This window comes from Erpetoichthys calabaricus, chromosome 1, assembly GCF_900747795.2.
Source record: "Erpetoichthys calabaricus chromosome 1, fErpCal1.3, whole genome shotgun sequence".
NCBI classification, from domain to species: domain Eukaryota; kingdom Metazoa; phylum Chordata; class Cladistia; order Polypteriformes; family Polypteridae; genus Erpetoichthys; species Erpetoichthys calabaricus.
In genome coordinates, this window is record NC_041394.2 from 20652788 (window position 1) to 20677462 (window position 24675).

General features: G+C 39.5%; 1 protein-coding gene across 3 annotated transcripts in view; it reads left to right on the plus strand.

Annotated features, from left to right (window-relative positions):
• Positions 1-24675, plus strand: part of sipa1l3 (signal-induced proliferation-associated 1 like 3) — a 292225-nt gene that overhangs the window by 179566 nt on the left and 87984 nt on the right. For all 3 annotated transcript variants that reach the window (XM_051933960.1, XM_051933955.1, XM_028796163.2), the window contains exons 7-9: positions 6380-6483; positions 9788-9945; positions 15359-15935. In XM_051933960.1, the coding sequence (XP_051789920.1) occupies positions 6380-6483; positions 9788-9945; positions 15359-15935 (839 nt within the window). The remainder of the gene's footprint in view (positions 1-6379; positions 6484-9787; positions 9946-15358; positions 15936-24675) is intronic.

The following is a 24675-nucleotide window of genomic DNA, read 5'->3' on the forward strand; positions in this document are numbered from 1 at the left end:
AATAATGAATTTACACGTTGTTGTCAAAAGGGGCAGATTAGACTGCCTCCTTTACATTCATATCCTGAATATCTACAGAAGCTTCTAACTAACGATGTGCCTGAAAGTAAAAACTTTATGAACTGCATTAGATCCAACAATAGTTAATTTGCTTTTGCATCTACCAGACTACATATCAGGCCAACAAAAGGCAATGGCCCATACTGCTTTCGCATATGTGGACAAATATTGCATCGCATTGGAACAGTGCACCCTGAAACAAATCAACAACGCAAATATGCACAAATCTACATCCTAGATCCAGATGAGGCAATCTATCAACGAATGAACCTTCCTGAAAACAAACAATGCACAGAGCTTATAATGAGAAACGTCTCTCATGTCATAAACAATCACCCATTAGCTAAGTCTATAAAAATGCTACATGAAGTTGAAAAGGAGGCCAATACAAAAGCAAATGCAGAATGTATAGCGGCAACTACAATTGCTTTGGTCTTGATAAAGGACAAAGAACAAGATCCAAGACTAACCCGGCCGGATTACCACAACACAACCTTACCCTTAAAAACGGAACAATAATCATGCTATTAAGAAACCTTAACACTAAACAGGGTTTATGCAATGGCACAAGGTTAGTCGTCAACACCATGACACACAATGTTATTCAAGCAACAGTTCTTACAGATCACATGCTAACAATACTGTTCTCATTCCTAGAATTGACCTTACGAGTTCTGACCTAGAATTACCTTTTACATTGAAACGCCGACAGTTCCCCATTAAAGCTGCATTTGCCATGACCATCAACAAATCACAAGGACAAACCATGGACAAGGTTGGCATCTACCTCTCTGAACCCGTTTTTGGACATGGACAACTTTATGTTGCCTTCTCACGTGTTCGACGTTCATCTGACGTTAAAGTTAAAATTATAAATGATCCATGCCAAGGAAGACTCATTCAAGGACAAGACACCATCTTTACTACTAATGTTGTATACAAAGAAATATTCCAATTAAACATTACTCTATGCCAAACACTCTATTTTTTATTTCTATACGCATCATCCAAACCTGCACACTGTACTATATCTAAATCATACATCTCACTCTTTGTCATGCCCCAACGCCAGGGGTTGGCGAGCGAAGCGAGCAGGGGGCGGAGCCCCCTAGTAATTAATTAGTGCTGTGTTGTATGACTAAAATTCTATATCACGGTATTTTTCAAAATTATACCGGTTTCACGGTATTGGGCATTATTTTTTTCCCCATGCATGAATGAGTGGATGTTAACCACATTTTCCACTGCAATTACTGGCTAAGAATAACCTATTCCACTGTCATGAGAATTGTACATTGTACAAAAAAACATTTTAATGTGCACACAAGTATTAATACAGGTTTGTATGGCCCCATAAAGTGATAGTTTTCAAGGGGGTGGCACTAATGAAGAGAAGGAATCACATTGCATGACAGATGTAGTCAAAATATAGAACCTTTTTTTTGAACAATGTTTGCAAACAACTTAACCTAAAATTTTGACAACATATTTTCAACCATCCAAAGAGGCATTTAGACTTAGTAAAATATCCAGAGGTGCTTGTCAAAAGTTTCGTTACACTGAACATGTCTTAGAAACGGAATAAATAGTAAATAGTTTTTTGTAAACCAACTACACTATGTTAATGTTAACAATCTCTGTCCACTGACATGTTAAAGTGACTTTTTAAACAACTTTACCATCATTAAACTGCATAATATTTAAACTAATAAATAATAGCAATAAAATAAATAATAGCGCAACTTCCGGTAATAATACTATTACTTCCAAGACTTCAAGCCCAGGTGCATTACACAGTACAGTATTCACCAAATTAAAATAAAATAAAGTAAAACAAGTGCAATTTGGTGATGACATCTTTACCAACTGAACCATCATTAAGGCAAACTGCATTAATATGGACCTTGTCTTCAAGCTAAGCTATATACATAAATAATAAAACTGCAACTTGCATTTTTGATGCTATTTGTGGTATAGCCCTACGGAAGCGTATTAGGGCCATGGTGAAGAAGAACAAATACGGACACAGTGAAGAAAAAAAAACTATATGTCGAGATTAAAGTCAACATTTCCACTTTATTCTCGTAGTTTATTTTGTCATTAAAGTAGAATGTCATAAACTAAACTTCATCCTAAAATCAATGTTTAATTCACTAGATTTTCTCAAACCCCGTCATAAGTTATGTAGCACATTAAATGCTTTGTGTTAAGTGTTCCCTGACCCAGTTGTTAATCTCTACGCGCTTCTTAAACTGACTTCCTCTTGCACTAAGAATACATTCACTTCATGATATTCCTGCTCTCTGAAAATGTAGAATGCTAAGATAATTTTTCATGATGAAATGCATTAAAGCAGGTATTAAACATGCACGGTAGTGTGGCGGTAGTGCTGCTCCCTCGCAGTAAGAGGTCCCCAGGTGTACGTTCAGTGTAGAGAACTTTATGGCAGGTGTGACAAGGCTCCAAAAAACTGGATGTATGAATGGGTATTGCACAGGTTTAACTTAAATATTGTGTAAATGTTGTGTTCGTGATCTGGTGGTCGAAGAAACGAACACAGAATTCAATGGATGTTCTTCTGAGCGGGCTTTCTTTATTGCATGCGTGCTGTCTCTTTCTGACATACCAAACCCCCAGTTCCTATCCTTCCTCTTTCTTTCTCCACATAACCAATCGCCACACGATAAACGTCCTTGTGAAATTAAAACTAGTTATAAACTTAGACCACGGAGTTTTCAGAACTTTAAAAAAAACAAAAAACTTCATTATACATATTTAATTGTGCCATCCATTCCGGGTTGTGCCCATCCCAACAAGCATTGTGTGCAAGGCAGGAGGAAATCCTTAACGTGGCGCCAGCATATCGCGGGGTGAATACGAGCAATACATACACTAGCAAGGTTAATATAGCATAACAAAAACTGCCATCCTACATGACTTTGAAAGGAAACTGAAGCACGCCGAGTAAACCCACCAGAAAAACATGCAAATTCAAAGCAAGGAACACCCGGGACCCATTGCTGCAAGGCAGCAGTGCATCCTCCATGCCATCGTGCTCCCACATGATTAATACATTCTTTAATGCATTTCATCATGAAAATTATATCAAGCATTTATCTTAGCATTCTAAATGTTCAGGGAGCAGGAATATCATGCAATTATTGTATTCTGTGTGCTGTCTGTGCCTCCTCTTAGTGCAAGAGGAAGTTAGTTTAAGAAGCACATAGCGATTAACATGGCTCCGGGAACACAACAGAAAGCATTTAATGTGCTACATAACTTATGACAGGGTTTGAGAAAATCTAGTAAATTAAATACTAATTTTAAGATGAAGTTTAGTTTACGATGTTCTACTTTAATAACAAATTACGAGAATAAAGTCAACATGTCGACTTTAATCTAGACAAACGGCAAGAATAAAGTAGAAATGTCGACTTTATTCTTGTCATAAGCATCGAGATTAAAGTGGAAATGTCGAAAATAAAGTCAACATGTCGTCACACTATTACACAGTACCCAGGTACATTACACAGTATTGAAAAAAATAAAACAAGTACAACTTGGCTTGCAGTATTATCCAGTAGTATAGAAACAGTATTCACAAATTTGAACATAATGGTCCACATCCAACCTTTTAAATCCAAAGTATCTCCAGACTACAGACATGACTCCTTTTCTGGGAAAGGTTCTTCTATGTCATCATGTTCAATTTTATGGTCTGCTACAGCTTCAGTTTCGGAATGTTCTCTGTCCATTTTCACCGTGCAATACCTCAACTAACGCATGTACTCTGTTGTATGCTTGTTTAGTGGTGTAGCAGTGAAAAAGAGCCCCCGCGCAACACCTCCACTAATGTATGTACTCCATTGCATGTGTTCAGTGGACTAGCAGTGAAAAAGGTCCCCCTTAAACAGTTTCACGTTCCGAACATTGTTTAGGCAATTTAAACCAGTGCTGTGGTATAAAAAAAAATCCATATCATAACAAAAATAAAAAACGGTTTTTGGTATGAACCGGTATACCGCCCATCACTAATATAAATATATATATATGACTTGGATGGAAATATAAATAACAAGCTGGTTACGTTTGCAGATGATACCAATCCAGGTGGATTGGAAGATAATGTAGAATCCTTTGAGTTATTACAGAGGGACTTGGACTGCATATAGGCTTGTGCAAATTTGTGGAATATGACATTTAATGAAATCAAATGTAAACTATTACATTTAGGAAGTAAAAAATTAGATTTGAATACACAATGGGATGTCTAAAAATTGTCTAAGATTTAAAATTGTTATGTAGTCTATAAGATTTAGAAGAACTAGAAGTTGTAATGGACTCATCACTATCAACTTCCAGACAGATTTCAGAAGCCATTAAGAAGGCTAACAGAACATTTGGTTATATAGACCCATAATCTGTAGAGTACACGTCCAAGGAAGTTATGCTGAAGCTTTATAACACACTGGTGAAGCCTCATCTGGAGAACGGTTTTGGTCTGCAGGCTACAAAAAAGACATAGCAGCGCTAGAAAAAGTAGAGAGAGAACAGCAAGTAAGCTGATTCCAGGGCTACATCGGATGAATTATGAGGAAAGATTAAAAGAGATGAGCACCTTTTCAGTTTAAGCAAATGAAGATTGAAAGGTGACATGATTGAAGTGTTTAAAATTATGAAGGGAATTAGTCCAGTGGATCGAGACTGTTACTTTAAAATGAGTTCAAAAAGAACACAGGGATGCAGTTGGAAACTTGGTAAGAGTAAATTTTTACCCAAACATTAGGATTTTTTTTCTTCACACAGAGAACTATAGACACATGGAATAAGCTACCAAGTAGTGTGGTGGACAGTAGGACTTCAAGGACCTTCAAAGCTATACTTAATGTTATTTTGGAAGAATAAGTAGATAAGACTGGTGAGCTTTGTTGGTCTGAATGGCCTGTTGTCTGTCGTCCATAGTGTTGTAATATTCTAGTGTCTGCCTTCTTCTTCTGTATAAATGATCAATTTTGAGGCAGACTACCCACACATATAACTATAACTCTTTCCAAAGGTTTGCTTCCTAAAACAGTTTGGTGATTTTATTAGACAGCTTCAAGCTGAACACAAATATAATTTCAGATTGATTGCATCACATAGGAATTTGGAGAAAACATGAAATTAACTTTTATTGAATTTAGTATGTTTAGTCACTTAGTGATGGTGACACATTGCATTAGTTCAATTGAGCTAACATGTTGTGCTACTGATTTTCATTTGTACTCGGCATCTCATAATTCTTCTGTCAGTGTTCAAAAATAGTCTGCCAGAATTGATGGATTGATTCCTCTTGCCTTGATGCTGCTTTTCTGTCATTGCAGTGTGTGTGTGTGTGTGTGTGTGTGTGTGTGTGTGTGTGTGTGTGTGTGTGTGTGAGAGAAATATTATAGTATGATATGTCCAACATTCATTAGTTAATAACATTCAGTTTTTCATTTTAAAATGTACACAAAACAGTCACCTTTCTATTTCAGTACTTCTCTTAATTATGTGCATAAAAACTAGTCAGGAACAAAGATCCAATGGGACTGCACAAGTTGAAATATTAAAAAAAAAATATATCTAAGCAAAGAAGAGAGGTTGGAGCAATGATTGTGAGTTCTGACTGATATTTTTTAAATTCAGTTAGAGAGCAAATTCACCACCCATTTTCTTCTTAGGTTGCCTGATTCTTCTACTGGTAAAATTTTAATTAATAACTTTATTTATTCATAGCTTCTGTGCTTAGTTATTTTAAGATATTTAGTTGTATAGAATAGTCTGCTCTACTTAACTATACCATTTTTTTTTAACATAGTCAAGAATGTCCTTATGCTTTAACATCAGGTTCCCTAACACTTTTTTTTTTTTTCTCTTTGGTAGCTGCCCATTTTTTGTGGCATTTGTTCAAAGAATTCAGTTTGTGAAAATCATTTAGAGATTGAAGAATAAAAAAAGCCTTGCAAACTCTAACAGAAGAGTTGACATCTGTTAATTGAACAAATGTTTGTCTGTTTGGCCCCCATGATTGACTGATGATTTGTCTTAGTCCTTAAATTGATGTAGGAAAGTAACAAAACGGATGGCTATATTATTAGATATTAAAACTGCTACAAAGGCATTGTTGGCAATGTATAAAACCAAGGCACAGGAAATGCAAATTTTATTATTGTAATAATTTGGTAAAAATAGAATTCCGTTTTGTGTACCAACTATATCATAAAATGTTAATTCAAGCAGTAAGACCTTTGTTTATAGATCGATAACATGCCTTCTTTTTCCTATTCTGTTCAATTAGCGGATTCAACTGGAACCCACTCTCTGTACACTACGTACCAAGACTATGAGATCATGTTTCATGTTTCCACCATGCTACCCTACACACCTAATAATCGACAACAGGTAAGAGCCAAGTTTTATCATAAACATTGGGTTGTATATCCACTTGATATGTGTGTAATGCCTGGGTAGTCATGACTTATACCAGAACCAAAAGCAGCTTTAATGCAAATTTATTAAGGAATTAATTAATGCCATTACTATTTACAGTGGATTCAGAAAGTATTGAGACCCCTTAATTTTCTTCACACTTCATTGTGTTACAGATTTATTTTTAAATAGATGAACTGGCCAATTTGGCCCATCAATTTACAGTTAGTAATCCATAATGACAAAGTGTAAACATGTTTTTGGAAAGGTCTGCAAAAACTTAAATCTCTTATTCCTATAAATATTTAGACCTTTTTCCATAGCACCTGAAATTGTGATCAGGTTGTCGACTTGGGATGTGTCTAGAACTTGATTGGTGTACACCTGTGGAGAACTGAACGGATTGTACTTCCTTTAGAAAGGCACACACCTATCCATATTATATAAAGCCCCACAATTCACACTGCATGTGAGGGCACAAACCAAACCATGAAATTCAAGGATCTCCCTGTAGACCTACAAGATGGAATTGTGGTGAGTCATAGATCCAGGGCAAGGGTATTCAGCTGTTTCTAAAGTTTTCTTTCGCGGGAGAACACTGACCTTAGTAATTGTGAAATGGAAGAAATTTGGAGCCACCAGGACTCTTCCTAGGTTTGGCTTTCCAGAAGGGTCCTGAGTTGCCTCGAAAGCTTGCATATTGTAATCTTTTTAGTTAGCCAATAAAGGGTGTCATTTTGCTTGACTTCTCACTACATTCATAATGGCTAACACGGTACAACACCCTAGTACTACAGTTAAACTAAGTAATCTGGTAAAAAGTGCCTTGGTCAGGGACTCAGATTCTACTAGAGTGTTACATGGACAACCATCTCAGCAGCACTCCATCCATCAGGCATTTATGGTATATTGTCTAGTTTTAAGTAAACGGTATCTGACATTTTAAGGACTCTGAGAGCATGAGGATACCCTCTCTGGTAACAAATATGCCTATACTTCTCAGTATGATGAGACAAAAACTGAACTCTTTGGGCAAAACTGCAAGCACTATATATGGCAAAGACCAGGCAGTGGTCATCACCTGCCTTATACCATCCCTACAGTGAAGCGTGGTGGTGGCAGTATCATGCTATGGGGTGCTTCTCAGTGGACAGAGAGATTGGTCAGAACTGAAGGAATGATGAACCCAGTCAAATACAAAGAGGTCCTTGAAGAAAACTTGCTCCAGAGTGTACATGACTTCAGACTGGGGAGACGGTTCAACTTTCAGTATGACAACAACCCAAAGCATTCGGCCAGGATAATACAGGAGTGGTGTCAGGACAAGTCTCTTGACAGTTCTTGAGTGGTCCATCCAAGGAGAGATTTAAATGTGTGGAGTGACCTGAAGATTGCAGTTTATAGACATTTTCCATCCAGTCTAACAGAGCCTGTGTGGATCTGCTTGGAAGATTGAGAGAAACTGCCCACAGAGCTTCTGTGGATCAACTAGGAAGAACTTGAGAAACTGCCCAAATCCAGGAGTGGGGAAAACTTTTAGAGACTTGCCCAAGAAGACTCAAAGCTGTAATTTCTGCCAGTGGACTTCAACAAAGTTCTGAGCTAAGGGTCTAAATATTGCTATAAATGAGAGATTTCAGTTTATGATTTTGAATACTTTTGCAAACCATTCTGAAAACATGTTCACTCTTTTTCATTATGGGTTATTGACTGTAGATTGATGGGCGTAAATATCAGTTTTATCCGTATAAAATTATAGCACATTAATGTGTGCAGAAGTGAAGGGGTCTGAAAGTACTTTCTGAATCCACTGTAAAGTCATGGGCTTATTGTTTAAATGTCTGATTTCTTTAAAATATGTATGTATGTATGTATGTATGTATGTATGTATGTATGTGTGTGTGTGTGTGTGTGTGTGTGTATATATATATATATATATATATATATATATATATATATATATATATATATGTGTGTGTACATATATATATATATATATATATATATACATATACATGTGTGTACATTCAAAATGAGTGAAGATTTGCAAACAACAATAAAGTTTATCAGTTTGAACATTCGATATCTTGTCTTTGTAGTGTATTCAATTGAATATAGGTTGAAAAGGATTTGTAAATCATTGTATCCTGTTTTTATTTACATTTTACACATGTTTACATGTTTTTTATTACATTTTCATTGGAATTGGGGTTATATGTGTGTGTGTGTGTGTGTATATATATATATATATATATATATATATATATATATATATATATATATATATATATATATATATATATATATATGGGATGTATATTGTATATATATATATATATATATGTGTATGTATATTATATATGTATGTATATGTGTGTGCATTCGATCCTTATTTTATATGACATTTTCATTCTAAGGACTATTGCAGTATTTAACAAAGATACTCAAACATAACATTAATGATGCTACAAATATTGCAGGTTTTGTGAGGGGCAATGGTTAAACCTATGTGTGTGTGTGTGTATATATATATATATATATATATATATATATATATATATATTTACTTATTTATTTATTTTGTGATTATCCATATATGTTGAATCCTTCCTCAGATTTTCTCATACAGCTTTGCTTTTAGGAAATATTGCAATCAGCCCTGACTAAAACAGTTGGCACATGACTTGCAAAAATAACCTGCTTGTTCAGTAAAGAAAAAAAAATCATTTTATCAAGGATGTTCATCCTAGAATTTCTTCCTTTAATGTCATAGCCTTGTTACAGCTTTAGGCATCAAAATGCATTTGTCACTATTTGCCTATGTATGCAGAGTCTCTGGGGCTGAATTTGCTGTTGGGCTTTAGTTGCTATTGTACTATTAATAGCAACTCCCAGCAACACCACATGCTTATTTCTGTCAGCAGTGCTAATTAGAACTGGAATTCACCTGAGGCACCATATTGGAGGTCACGTGTTACTCTGTAACAAGTCTCTCTATTCATTGTATCTTCATATTCATATTTCATTTTTGACTTGTTTACTAGACAGGTTTATTCAGAAATGATTTGCAGACCATTCGTTGTGAATACATATCTACTTAAAAAAGGCAAAGTTCTACTACCAGAGGTCTTACCTAAACATTGAGCACATATTCTTTCAAGAATGCAGAGGCTAGTCTGCTGTAACTTGAGACTAATTTGGGTAGAGATGTGTAGACAAGTTCTAAATGGCTTTTACCCTTTTACATTTATACTTTTTCATTAATCTTTGTTGACAGCTGCTTCGTAAGAGACACATTGGAAACGACATTGTCACCATCATATTCCAAGAGCCCGGCGCCCTGCCATTTACGCCTCAGAGTATTCGGTCACACTTCCAGCATGTGTTTGTTATTGTGCATGTACACAACCCTGGCTCAGAAAATGTATGCTACAGGTAAGACTTTCAGCAACTTTACCCTTGCCACTTGTATTGTAGGGGAAAATGCTGAACTTGCATTCTGTTTTACATTAGAAAAGAAAAGGGTATTTGCAATAATAGTGCATGTAAGCATGTTCAAGTGAAAAGTATTTGTTTTCACTACAGTACCATCTACATTGTACTTGCTCATTATTTATTATTATTTAATTTGCAGCGTTTCTATTTTGTTATTTTTGTCCTGTTCACCATAATATCCACACCATAAAATTTTGTAATAATATAAATATTTCAAACCAGAATGTTTCTCTGTAATTGACAGTACTGGCAAATGGTAGCTTGAAATGCTAAAGTAACTATAAAATATAACAATACATTGTTATACTAGAAGTTTACAGCACTTTGCTATTGTACCTAAAATTAACATTGCACATTTATAGTGGTGATCAGCAGGGGGCTTTTTAAACCTTGTGTGTCTTTTGAGAATAGATTGATAGATAAAGGCAGATTAATCAGTTGATCAAACAAACATTATTTGACCCAATAGAGAAATTTAGGGTACATCCACACTACTATGTTTTCGTGTAAAGTGGTGTTTTAAAACTAAATCCACCTCCATCCATACTATTGTTACCAGAAATAAGAAGAGGAAATGTACGCCTCACTAGACATACATTTGCAGCTTGCGTTTACAAGCGAACAACAGCAAAGCTGAATACAAAAACAAAGATTTTTATTTTTTTGGACTGATGATAAGGTGGAACTCTTACTAAGAATATATAATGAGCAGTATCCAATCATCTATGGGCCACGTAATAAGAATGAATTGGAGCCGATTACAGCCCTCATTTTCATAACTCTTCAAACAGTGAGCTGGCGCTTTCAGACGTTTATGGTTCTGGATAGTGTTTTTTAAAATCTCCATTATCGTACTGTGAACGAAAGGTGAAAATGAAGACGAATGTCTTCTTTTTAAATGAAAAAGTAGTAGTGTGGACACAGCCTTATACCTTTTAAGTAACCTTATAAAAAACAAAAAAGGAGAAAACTTCTGTCTTGACTAATAAGTGATCAGCCACAGTGAGGCATTATAAAGGTTTATTGCTATTAATATGAAGGAGCCCCAGTAGCTTATGTTATGTACGTGGAAACTGGACAAGCCAGGGGACTTTTTTGTTGTCAAAAGTAAGAGCCCATAAGATTTTTCATTGATTCAGATACAATAAGGTTTTTAAACATTTCTCACTCACCTCCCTAGTTTTACAAAATTGTTTTGCCATAACTGACACGTGAATTAAATAAATGATCTAGTATGTGCTTGTAGCAACATCTTATTAACAAAAATTACATTCATAATGTAATGATTTACATGTAGTACAAGTGAAGGTTTGGAGTTCTTTATTGAATTTTAATGTTCTTATATTTATTGGATGTTTATGTGACAATCCTAGCAGAACTGAAAATTTAGCATTTTTAGTCCATTTGTGTATTTAGGTTAGTAGTGTCTGTATTCTGTTAGACAGACTAATAAATATCCCTTGTTTAGCCTTTAAAGATGCAGGTCAGAGTATGGTGTTAGATAGATACATACATACATACTTACTTACTCACTTACTTACTTACTTACTCACTTACTTGCTAAATTAATTAATTAATTAATTAATTAATTGATTCCCAAGGGGAAATTCACATACTCCAGCAGCAGCATACTGATACAGAAAACAATATTAAATTAAAGATTGATAACAATGCAGGTAAAAATGGACAATAACTTTGTATAATGTTAACGTTTTGTGGGTGGAATTGAAGAGTCGCATAGTTTGGGGGAGGAACGATCATCTCAGTCTGCCAGTGGAGCAGGACAGTGATAGCAGTCTGTCGCTCAAGCTGCTCTTCTGTCTGGAGATGACACTGTTTATTGGATGCAGTGGATTCTCCATAATTGATAGGAGCCTGCTGAGCACCCGTCGCTCTGCCACAGATGTCAAGCTGTCCAGCTCCATGCCAATTATGCAATCACCTAATGAAAAATTTGCCTCTGTGACCTGTCTTATGGCACTTGTTTGACCCCTTTATAAGAAGGTTTAAAAAAAATTGGTTAAGCCCCATTAGTAATAATTTTCTTTTTCCAAACTTTGACCTTATTAATCGTACCTATACAGCTTGTGTCCTGTAGTATTCAGATTTGCTCAGGTTACAGTTGTTTGGTGTTGTTGAGTCCTGCTGGCATGTAGGAACACTGAGCTTTGCCAAAGAAGTGTTGCAACAGCATTTTGCCCAGGATCTTATATTTTAAAAATGAATGCAGTACACAGCCCACACTTACTAAGTTTTCAGTGTCACTGCTTATTCACTGCCATCTGTTGGTCTGCCCTAGTTTGTGTAAGCACATTTGCTTTGACATAAAGTAAAACTGGCCTTGGTTGCCATTAAGCAGCAGTTAAGAATGAAAGCTTTAACTATCCATCTCGGTATCTCTCTTTCTAGGCATTCAGCTCTGAACTGAAATTTCCACCTTTCATGATTACTATATATGCATGTTCTTGAATGTGGAAGGAATCCATCCATTGAGAAACGTACCTTAGGGCACTGGGGGCAGGAGGGTTCTGTTTTTAAGCTGCAGATTTGTGTTAATCTCCCTTAAATTACAACAATGCCTTGTTTGCCATGTGATGATTTATGTAGTGCTGTTGGGGATGTTCCATGACTACTTCCTGGTCAGATCCTATCATATTACCCGATACGGAGAGATGACACAAGTGCACCAGGCAAGCAAGGGATACCACAAGAATTAGTGTTGGGCCCTTTCCTCATCTTTCTATATACCTTCTCACTAGGCCTTACTATCCTGTTCCAAGGTGTGTTTCTTTTTTAAATCAATGCTATGCTAATGATACATAGCTGTACCTGTTGTTCCCTCCAGAGCACCACACAGTATCAGCTAGAATCTCTGTATGATTCACTGATACTGCAACCTGGATCAAGAAACACCATCTCCAGCTCATCTTGGCAAAGATGGACCTTCTTGTTATCCCAGCTCATCCATCTATTCAGCACCTCTTCTCTGTTCAAATCAGCTCATATCGCTAGCATCCATCAAGTCGGTATGCAATATTAGAGTGTTATTGGTGACCAGCTGTCCCTCAGGGATCATTTTGCCAGAGTCCTTCAACCTTGCAGCTTCACTCTATACAATATCTACAAGATCAAAGTGTATCTGACAGAGTATGCAATACAACTCCTGGTCCAGGCTTTGGTCTATCCATGTCTGGACTACTGCAACTCTCTTCTGGCAGGAGAACCTGCATGTGTCACCAAGCCTCTGCAGATGATTCAAAATGCAGCAACACCTCTGGTGTTCAATGAGCTGAAGTGGGCACACGTCACTCCTATTTTCAGATCACAACATTGGCTCCCTGTTGCAGTACATATTAAGTTAAAATCCTTGATGCTTACGTACAGAGTAGTCAATGGGTCAGCACCCATATATGTGGAGAAACCACATTTGAGGTCCTATGCTAATTCTCGGCCATTCGAGTCTGCTATTGAATGTTGTCTGATAATGACACACCTGCGTAGTATCAAAGCTCAGTCCAGACTCTTCATATGTAGCTCCTAGCTGGTGGAACGAACTGCCACCTTCTTTTGAAATTCTGACTCCCTCAATGTGTTTAAGAAGCCTTTGAAGACTCTCTTGTTTGCTGAATTTCTGTCTAACTGATATTAGCTGTTGTGTTTTCTAACCTTAGAATTGTAGCTGGCTTGTACTTTGTTCTGAGCTCTTCACTAATATTTTTTTTTCCTTGGCCTGTACTGCGTGTTCCCATGCAATACCCCAGAATGGATGTGTACTTGATTATGTTGACCTCTTTTGTACAGTAAGTCTCTTTGGATAAAAGCATGTGCTAAGCAAATGCTGTAAATGCAATAAACGCTGGCTAGCAGCGTTGATCCAACCTTTTATAAGGTAGGCATTGAGGGTGTCTTTGAACTGGTTCCTCTGACCTTCCCATCCTCTCCAACTCTGGCCTAGCTGTGAGTAGAGGACCTGTCTGGGAAATGTGATGAAGTGGCTTGTCCATTGGAATTGGCTTTGAGAGATTAAAGTGTTGAAATTTTTGTGGTAGTCCTATAAGTTGGTACTGATAATTATTTAGCGGTAATACTGATGGAATCTCTCAGGGGTTTTCAAGTGACAATTGTAACTCTAGTTTCATTCCCATACATAAGAGCAGTAATGCAAATAAACCTTACTGGTGGTTAGCTTGGTTTCCTTATGCTTTTTGAAGTAAGTCAACAACATTCTACAATTGATGGTTGCTGGGGGCTCAGTTACCTGGTTAGGAACATGTTTGTGAAGGATTATATCCATCTATCCATCCATTTTCCAACCTGCTGAATCCGAACACAGGGTCACGGGGGTCTGCTGGAGCCAATCCCAGCCAACACAGGGCACAAGGCAGGGAACCAATCCTGGGCAGGGTGCCAACCCACCGCAGGACACACACAAACACACCAAGCACACACTAGGGCCAATTTAGAATCGCCAATCCACCTAACCTGCATGTCTTTGGACTGTGGGAGGAAACCGGAGCACCCGGAGGAAACCCACGCAGACACGGGGAGAACATGCAAACTCCACGCAGAGCGGACCCGGGAAGCGAACCCAGGTCCCCAGATCTCCCAACTGCAAGGCAGCAGCGCTACCCAAAATGAACTCTGTCTGTTGATAAACTAACATCCATTGTAAAAAAATGAAGAGATTTTTAACTGGACAGTACCTTTATAATAAACATTTAGTATAGGAACTTCAATCTAGAAGCAGATTAGCGATGCTTTTTACGTAGAGTATTAATATTAAAAACTAAGCTATACAATCATTTGGGCATAAATATCCACATGTAAAATTATTAATGCAAGATCTAAAGAATGTAATATATATTATATTTTTTTTGTTCTTACTATTGTTCCAAGGCTTGAAACTGCAAACTACCTGGTGTGACAGTGCAAAAAAAGTTTTCTTTTTAATAAATAGCATAATTATATGTACTTTAACAAACAAGCGATTCTTCATCAGATTATTCCTATAATATTCAATTGATAAAAAATGAAAGTAGCCTAGAAAATGTGTTGTGCAAGGAGAAGGAACAATTGCATGTAATGTAACTAGCTGCATAATACAATGCATTTGTTACCCAGGTGCATTGAGGGTACTCAGTTACAGTTGAGATAAAAATAGTTTGAAGTTGTTCTGCAATAAAAATATAATTTACTGTAAATGTTTTATGTGAAATAAGTTTAAATATGTTAAAGGAAAACACCTTCAATGGAACTTCATGATAGATTTTGTTCTCACACCTCCAGGATCCTCTTGCATACTTTGAAAATAATGATACAACTTTTTATTTTGTCTTTTTCTTGTACATTTTAGTGTGGCAGTCACAAGGTCCAAGGATGTACCTTCATTTGGTCCTCCAATTCCAAACGGGGCAGCATTCCACAATTCTAATGTTTTTCGAGACTTCTTGTTGGCCAAAGTGATCAATGCAGAAAATGCAGCTCACAAATCAGACAAATTCCATACCATGGCAACACGCACACGTCAGGAATACTTGAAGGACCTAGCTGAGAACTGTGTAACCAACACGCCCATTGACTCATCGGGAAAATTCAACCTCATTTCCTTGGCCTCTAAAAAGAAAGAGAAAACACGTGCTCGTGATGGAGCTGAGCTGGAAAGCCTTGGTGCTATTGTTTGGCATGTATCTGCACAAGATTTCAGTCAAGCAACAGAAATCAATTGTTTTTTGGGCATCTCTGATGAATTTGTGGTACTTCTCGATATTGCCTCCAAGGAAGTTGTTTTTAACTGCTTCTGTGAAGATGTAATAGGTTGGACTCCTGATCGCTTATCTATAAAGATCTTCTATGGTCGGGGAGACCATATCTTCATTCGTGTACTGGAGGACAATACAGCTGACATCAGAGAGATAATTCAAAGATTAAAGGTAAGATGTGAGTGTGTTGAGTTATATACTGATTCTACTTTCTCAATTGGAGTCCGCCATTAGTAAAATGTGAAACAATTCCCTGGCAGTGGGCAAACATGCAGTGATTAGTAAGTTTAATAGTTGCAGTGACAAGATTGGTTTACAACTGTTGGACAATAATGCTCGAACAGGAGAGCACTCATGCAGCAAGTAGTTGAAATTGTGTTTTAAAGTAGTGTACAATTGCATTCTAAGAAAGCTCATTATAAACTGATACTATTTGTTTGTTCAGCTGCAACTATTTTTGTAGGAATAGCTCCATAAGCATAAGTAATCTCTCAAAGAGAGTTTCTGATTGCATTTATAGACATTCAGGTTAGGTGCATTGGCGATTCTAAATTGTCCCTAGTGTGTGCTTGGTTCGCGGGTGTGTGTGAGTGTTTGCGCCCTGTGGTGGGCTGACACCCTGTCCGGGGTTTGTTTCCTGCCTTGCGCCCTGTGTTGGCTGGGATTGGCTCCAGCAGATCCCTGCGACCCTGTAGTTAGGATATAGCAGGTTAGATGATAGATGAATTTGGAACAGTCAGTTTAATCTGAAACTGAAACTCTTGTAGCAGAGCAATCCGTTCATTAATATTTCAAATGATCCAAACTTGTGGCAGACTTACACTTAAGTATTCTTTGATTGTGCACTTTGTTTAGAAGATAGACAAAAGCCCAGCCTAGATTCAGTGCAGTGATCTATCCATTTATAAACTTGTTTACTTCATTGTAGGTTTGTTGAGGAGATGGAATGTCTCCCAGCAGCACATACAGTAGATTGGATTCAGGTACACTGGAGGACACATTCAGATATCCCAATCTTTTCTTCTTACTCATTGCATTTGTCCTTAGCTTGCATATATTATGAGCATAGAAGTAATTGGGAGTAGAGAGAAAATCTCAAGTAGACATAAGGGGAATTAATTAAATTCATTAATTCGTGCATTCATTTTAAATTCACATACCCCAGTTTGGTGTCAAAGAGGTCCGAAATGGCATTCTTCTCAAGAAAGGAATGACATCTGGATGAGGTACTAGTTCTACACAGGAAAGCGCTTTTGTTTTGCACCATTCCATTATTTTCCACTTGTTCTCAGTATGTTGCCTGAAGAAAGGCTCTTATGACTTGCATATGTTTACCAATGTGATACAGCAACAGAAAAGTAAAATACAATTCAACATTTACATTAAAGGGTAAGTTTGGTATTTTTCAAGTCAAATTTACTTCTTCACATTTGTGGCATAAATTAATATGCCACATGAAATTATGTTCTAAAGTGAAGCATTTTGTATACATTTTTAAAAAATGTCTACCCTGTTCTTGTGTTTTAAAATGGAAGTGATGGACTTGGGGTCAAAACATGAAAACAAAAGCCTTAGAAACTTACCATATACATCCATGCTGAGAAACAAATACTTTGATTTAAGACTGCATGTCATCAGCATTTCTGAGGTGTGCTTATGGCATTTTATCCAGGATTCTTGGTAGTACTGTCTTGAGGTAAGGACACCTTTCCTGTTTGCTAGTATTCTTGCAGCAGCTGCTGTGGGTGTAGTTTTGACATTTACACTAGGACCACCACCAATTCCCCAATTTTCTGTAGCTTCAGACTGTGTATTGTACATTTGTCTCTGCAGTTCTATTTCTTCAACAGTTGTATTCTGCCAGGATGCTGTGCACAAAAGTGTGTTGAGTGGCTGAGCAGTCAGTACTCCATCTGATTTGAGTATGCATCTGCCATGAGTCAAAATGAGTGGCACATGTATACTCAGATCATATTATTTTCTAATGCCATGTGTATTCATCCATCCATCCATTGTCTCCCGCTTATCCGAGGTCAGGTCGCAGGGGCAGCAGCTTGAGCAGAGATGCCCAGACTTCCCTCTCCCCGGCCACTTCTTCTAGCTCTTCCGGGAGAATCCCAAGGCGTTCCCAGGCCAGTCGAGAGACATAGTCCCTCCAGCATGTCCTGGGTCTTCCCCAGGGCCTCCTCCCGGTTAGACGTGCCCGGAACACCTCACCAGGGAGGCGTCCAGGAGGCATCCTGATCAGATGCCCGAGCCACCTCATCTGACTCCTCTCGATGCGGAGGAGCAGCGGCTCTACTCTGAGCCCCTCCCGGATGACTGAGCTTTTCACCCTATCTTTAAGGGAAAGCCCAGACACCCTGCGGAGGAAACTCATTTCAGCCGCTTGTATTCGCGATCTCGTTCTTTTGGTCACTACCCATAGCTCATGACCATAGGTGAGGGTAGGAACATAGATCGACTGGTAAATTGAGAGCTTCGCTTTGCGGCTCAGCTCCTTTTTCACCACGACAGACCGATGCAGCGCCCGCATTACTGCGGATGCCGCACCGATCCGCCTGTCAATCTCACGCTCCATTCTTCCCTCACTCGTGAACAAGACCCCGAGATACTTGAACTCCTCCACTTGGGGCAGGATCTCGCTACCAACCCTGAGAGGGCACTCCACCCTTTTCCGGCTGAGGACCATGGTCTCGGATTTGGAGGTGCTGATTCTCATCCCAGCCGCTTCACACTCGGCTGCGAACCGATCCAGAGAGAGCTGAAGATCACGGCCTGATGAAGCAAACAGGACAACATCATCTGCAAAAAGCAGTGACCCAATCCTGAGCCCACCAAACCGGACCCTCTCAACGCCCTGGCTGCGCCTAGAAATTCTGTCCATAAAAGTTATGAACAGAATCGGTGACAAAGGGCAGCCCTGGCGGAGTCCAACTCTCACTGGAAATGGGTTCGACTTACTGCCGGCAATGCGGACCAAGCTCTGGCACCGATCGTACAGGGACTGAACAGCCCTTATCAGGGGGGCCGGTACCCCATACTCTCGGAGTACCCCCCACAGGATTCCCCAAGGGACACGGTCGAATGCCTTTTCCAAGTCCACAAAACACATGTAGACTGGTTGGGCAAACTCCCATGCACCCTCCAGGACCCTGCTAAGGGTGTAGAGCTGGTCCACTGGTCCGCGACCAGGACGAAAACCACACTGTTCCTCCTGAATCCGAGGCTCGACTATCCGACGGACCCTCCTCTCCAGGACCCCTGAATAGACTTTTCCAGGGAGGCTGAGGAGTGTGATCCCTCTGTAGTTGGAACACACCCTCCGATCCCCCTTCTTAAAGAGGGGGACCACCACCCCGGTCTGCCAATCCAGAGGCACTGTCCCTGATGTCCATGCGATGTTGCAGAGGCGTGTCAGCCAAGACAGTCCTACAACATCCAGAGCCTTGAGGAACTCCGGGCGTATCTCATCCACCCCTGGGGCCCTGCCACCAAAGAGTTTTTTGACCACCTCGGTGACCTCAGTCCCAGAGATGGGGGAGCCCACCTCTGAGTCCCCAGGCTCTGCTTCCTCATTGGAAGGCATGTTAATGGGATTGAGGAGGTCTTCGAAGTATTCCCCCCACCGACCCACAACGTCCCGAGTCGAGGTCAGCAGCGCACCATCCCCACCATATACAGTGTTGACACTGCACTGCTTCCCCTTCCTGAGACGCCGGATGGTGGACCAGAATCTCCTCGAAGCCGTCCGAAAGTCGTTCTCCATGGCCTCCCCCAAACTCCTCCCACGCCCGAGTTTTTGCCTCAGCAACCACCAAAGCCGCATTCCGCTTGGCCTGCCGGTACCTATCAGCTGCCTCCAGGGTCCCACAGGACAAAAGGGTCCTGTAGGACTCCTTCAGCTTGACGGCATCCTTCACCGCCGGTGTCCACCAACTGGTTCGGGGATTGCCGCCACGACAGGCACCAACCACCTTACGGCCACAGCTCCGGTCAGCTGCCTCAACAATAGAGGCACGGAACATGGCCCATTCGGACTCAATGTCCCCCACCTCCCTCGGGATGTGGTCGAAGTTCTGCCGGAGGTGGGAGTTGAAGCTACTTCTGACAGGGGGCTCTGCCAGACGTTCCCAGCAGACCCTCACAACACGTTTGGGCCTACCACGCCTGACCGGCATCCTCCCCCACCATCGAAGCCAACTCACCACCAGGTGGTGATCAGTTGACAGCTCCGCCCCTCTCTTCACCCGAGTGTCCAAGACATGTGGTCGCAAGTCCGACGACACGAGCACAAAGTCGATCATCGAACTGAGGCCTAGGGTGTCCTGGTGCCAAGTGCACATATGAACACCCCTATGCTTGAACATGGTGTTCGTTATGGACAATCCGTGACGAGCACAGAAGTCCAATAACAAAACACCGCTCGGGTTCAGATTGGGGGGGCCATTCCTCCCAATCACGCCCTTCCAGGTCTCACTGTCATTGCCCACGTGAGCATTGAAGTCTCCCAGCAGAACGAGGGAGTCCCCAGAAGGTATGCCCTCTAGCACCCCCTCCAGGGACTCCAAAAAGGGTGGGTACTCTGAACTGCTGTTCGGTGCATACGCACAAACAACAGTTAGGACCCGTCCCCCCACCCGAAGGCGAAGGGAGGCTACCCTCTCGTCCACTGGGGTAAACCCCAATGTACAGGCTCCAAGTTGGGGGGCAATAAGTATACCCACACCTGCTCGGCGCCTCTCACCGGGGGCAACTCCAGAGTGGTACAGAGTCCAGCCCCTCTCAAGGAGATTGGTTCCAGAGTCCAAGCTGTGCGTCGAGGTGAGTCCGACTATATCTAGCCGGAACCTCTCAACTTCGCGCACTAGCTCAGGCTCCTTCCCCTTCAGAGAGGTGACATTCCACGTCCCAAGAGCCAGTTTCTGTAGCCGAGGATCGGACCGCCAAGGTCCCCGCCTTCGGCCACCACCCAACTCACACTGCACCCGACCTCCTTGGCCCCTCCCATAGGTGGTGAGCCCATGGGAAGTATGTGTATTCAAATCATATTTTTATATATGCAAAGCTTGCACACATACTGAATCATATAGTGACAGATGCACATACAAATCATTTGCTTTTTTTGTTAAACGGCACCTAATTTTTGCTTACAACATTCTGTGTTGTTATTTTACTCAGCCTACAGGACGAGATTCACACTGAGTATCAGTGTGGTGTGTTGACAGAAGTGTGCACATAAGAGATACATCGTTCTTTGTACACATAACAATAATACTTTTAAATTTAACTGATTACACTGCATTTCATTTTGTATAAAAGCCTTACATTTTTGAAAGAGGGAAGGCCCTCCTGCACGATAATAATATCATAGTAATAATCAACAGCATTAAGCACTTCTGTTTTACTTTGTGTGCATGCACGATAAAATAACACTGAAAAAATAAAAAGGCAGATTATGCAGTAGAACCAAACTATGATGAAGGGCTATAGGGGATGAATTATGAGAAAACAAGAAGTACAGTATTCCCTCGCTACTTTGCGGTTCATTTTTCGCGGATTCACGACTTCGCGGGTTTTTAAATACAAGTGATTGCCCGCCTATCGCGGAAGTTATGTTCCAGACCCATCAGCAACAGGAGAAAATCCGCGATATAGAAAGACATTTTAAATAAACATTTTTTTAGTTTAAGCCTTAAAATACCCATCCCACATGCTTTAAACACATGTAAACTTATAAAACACACTTTGTTAACACATATGATATGTGGATGTCGGGCTAAGGATATGAGTAACATCTCATTATTATAAAACATTTTAACTTCACGCAAGACAAGACAGTGAGACAGGAAAATAGGTGATGTACACCTAAAAGCCTGATTGTACAGGCTTTTAAATTATTGACACACAGAGCGACAAGCAGCACAAAGCCAGCACAAAGTCCACTTCTCCTTGGCATTCATTCAGCTCCCCACCCCCTTGACAATGCAAAGTGGCAGGAGCGTACTGCGCCTCCGGGGAGGGGGGGTTTGAGCGAACGTGCGTTCAGCCCTCACACCCCCCACTCCTCCTCCTCCATCCGAAGGCGCAGAGCGACAAGCAGGCATTTTGGCAGAAACAGCACAAAGTCCATTTCTGCTCTGCTGAGAGTTCAGCTGCCCCCCTTCACAAAGCGAGTGCAGACACATCGACATCTGATCGCTGCGTGCAGTGTGCAGTGTTGGTCTGCGGTGTTTAAGAATGCAGAAAGTGTTTAAAGAGCATAGGAAGTGTTTATAAGAGCGTGGGAAAGGTTAACAAGAGAGTGAGAAAGGTTTATAAGAGTGTGGGAAGGGCTTATAAAGCCTTAAAATATGTATAAATAATAAAATAAATATAGGTCGCTACTTCACGGATTTTCACCTATCGCAGGGGGCTCTGGAACATAACCCCCGCGATAGGTGAGGGATTACTGTATATGAAGTATTTTCTGCGAAAATGAAAAATTATACAATTAAAATGCAATCTCTTCTTTTTCGATTTCATTTTCAAAGTCTTCACGCAAAAATACTGCAAAAACGTAAAATTAAATATACCCCATTTGCAATTTCATTTTCAAAGTCTACATGTATTCTATTGATTGAAGTGGCTCTATAGCTAAAAAGGACAAAGAATTGAGGGAACTAGAGGAGCAAAGCCCCACCTATCGACCTGCGCTATTTGCATATTGAGAACTTGAAAATGAAAATGCAAAGTGCAAATGCGTTTTACTTTTCATTTTTGCAGCTTCATTGCTGTTCAGACTGAAAATGAAATGGCATATGGGGTTATTTCGTTTTAATTTTAATTTTTGCAGCAATCTTGTACGCAGACTTTGAAAATTAAATTGCAAAAGAAAGATTGCAATTTTCTTTTATCATTTTCATTTTCGGAGAAAATACCTCCCATAAAGAGGAGACATGATAGAAGTGATTAAAATTATAAAGAGAATTAGTCCAGTGGATCGAGACAGTGACTTTAAACTGAGTTCAACAAGAACACGTGGACACAGTTGGAAACTTGTTAAGGGTAAATTTCGCACAAACACTAGGACATTATTCTTCACACAAAAAACCTTAAGACACTTGGAATAAACCTCCAGGTAGTGTTTTGGACAGTACGACCTTAGGGACCTTTAAAACGTGACTTGATGTTATTTTGGAGGAGTTAAATGGATAGGACTGTTAAGCTTTGTTGGGGTGAATGGCCTGTTCTACTCTAGATTGTTCTAATGAGACCGATTGAAGTAACATAAACCAGCTGAATTGCTGTTGCTGTGGATGTTATAATAAAACAAACTGAGAACCACATTTTTGAGTGAGTAAACATAATTAGAAAGTTTCATGGTTTCTTCCTGGCCAATTCTCATAATCGTAATAAGGTGAGACGCTCTGAGTTATGATTTGCAGTATTCAATCCACTTTTAATTATTTTTATCATATGTAAATGATTGCAAGTGATTGTGTGCCATTTTTCAGTGATAGTTATCTAGTTGTCAACAGAACAGAGAGAGCAATTGACATCTGGGCATCAACATTCAATAATGCCAGGAGCAGCAATTGAAGATGATTTTTCAAAGTGAAACTGGGCCATTGGGGCTGAAAGATTGCCGCAGAGGTAAAGGATCAGCAAGGTGAAGTGCACAACCAGTCTCCTTTTAAAACCAATAAATCTCACAAAAATATTTATTTGAAATATGTGTGTAATCTCGATATGCAGATCAATATTTGATAACACTCTTACACTCCTGGCTTGAAAAATGAGCATATTCGGTATGTTTTAAGGTTTTTTGTTTTCACATTGGAATGACTGCCCCATCACTTCTGTTTTAAACATATGAACAGTGTATCCAGCAGGGAGCACGTGCTGTTTGGGAATGTATTCTTTTTTGAATTGCAGTTCATCCTTGAGCCTATACATATTCCTCCCCAGTAACCATGGCAGAGATATTAAGACAAAGAGAAATATAGTACAACACAAAAGATGCATTTAACTTTCTTTAAAATGCAGCTTTCACTCCTAATGTACATTGCAGTATATACTATATGCATACATATGGTTGCAGAGAAGCCATGGAACGATACAGTTGTCTTTCAGTCTTCGTCTCAGGGCTTCAATGATTGCCTGCCCATCAGAGGGGTGCGAAGGCATTTCTCCTTGTACAAAGTCAATCTCAGATCAGTGCGCACGGGACTTCTGGCTTTTTGAAACTGACAGGTTTTACACCCACACTTTCCACTGACCAATATTATGCATGGATTAGCACCAATTTAGCACATGCAGTGAGCTGTTTGCAGGTTCTACTGTCCAGTGCCATGTATGGATAAGCTTCCTTTTCTGTCAGATTGGAACAGTACACATGTTCTAATCCCAACCTTCATTTACAGCCCTTAGTTTTTCACAGTGCTCAAAAAGATTTTTCTGCTGTCTTTGTTATGTAAGTATGCTAAACATAAGTATTTTAAACTAAAACCATGCTGACAAATCACAGTATCATATAATTATTTTTTATTTTTCAATTTGGGTTATATATAGATTTAATATTTTCTAAAATTTATAATAGTGCTTCATTTTAGAACACAATTTCATATGACAATTAAATATATTCAGTGATTGTGAATAAATAATTAGACTTGAAAAATACCTAATTCATCCTTTAACAAGCACAAATCTAAACACATGTACAGTACCGAGAGTACTAAAGCTGTATATACCCTAGACTGTTGTGAAAGAAGAGATTTACTAAACATTAATCTAGTTAAATTAAGTAACTTTTATAAAAATGATAGAAATCAGACTTCCAGAAGATGTGGCAAGATGACATTAGAAGAGAAGTAAACGTAATCTCCAGTTCTTTGAAATAGGCTGCTCCAACAGTCTTGCTGACCTTGAA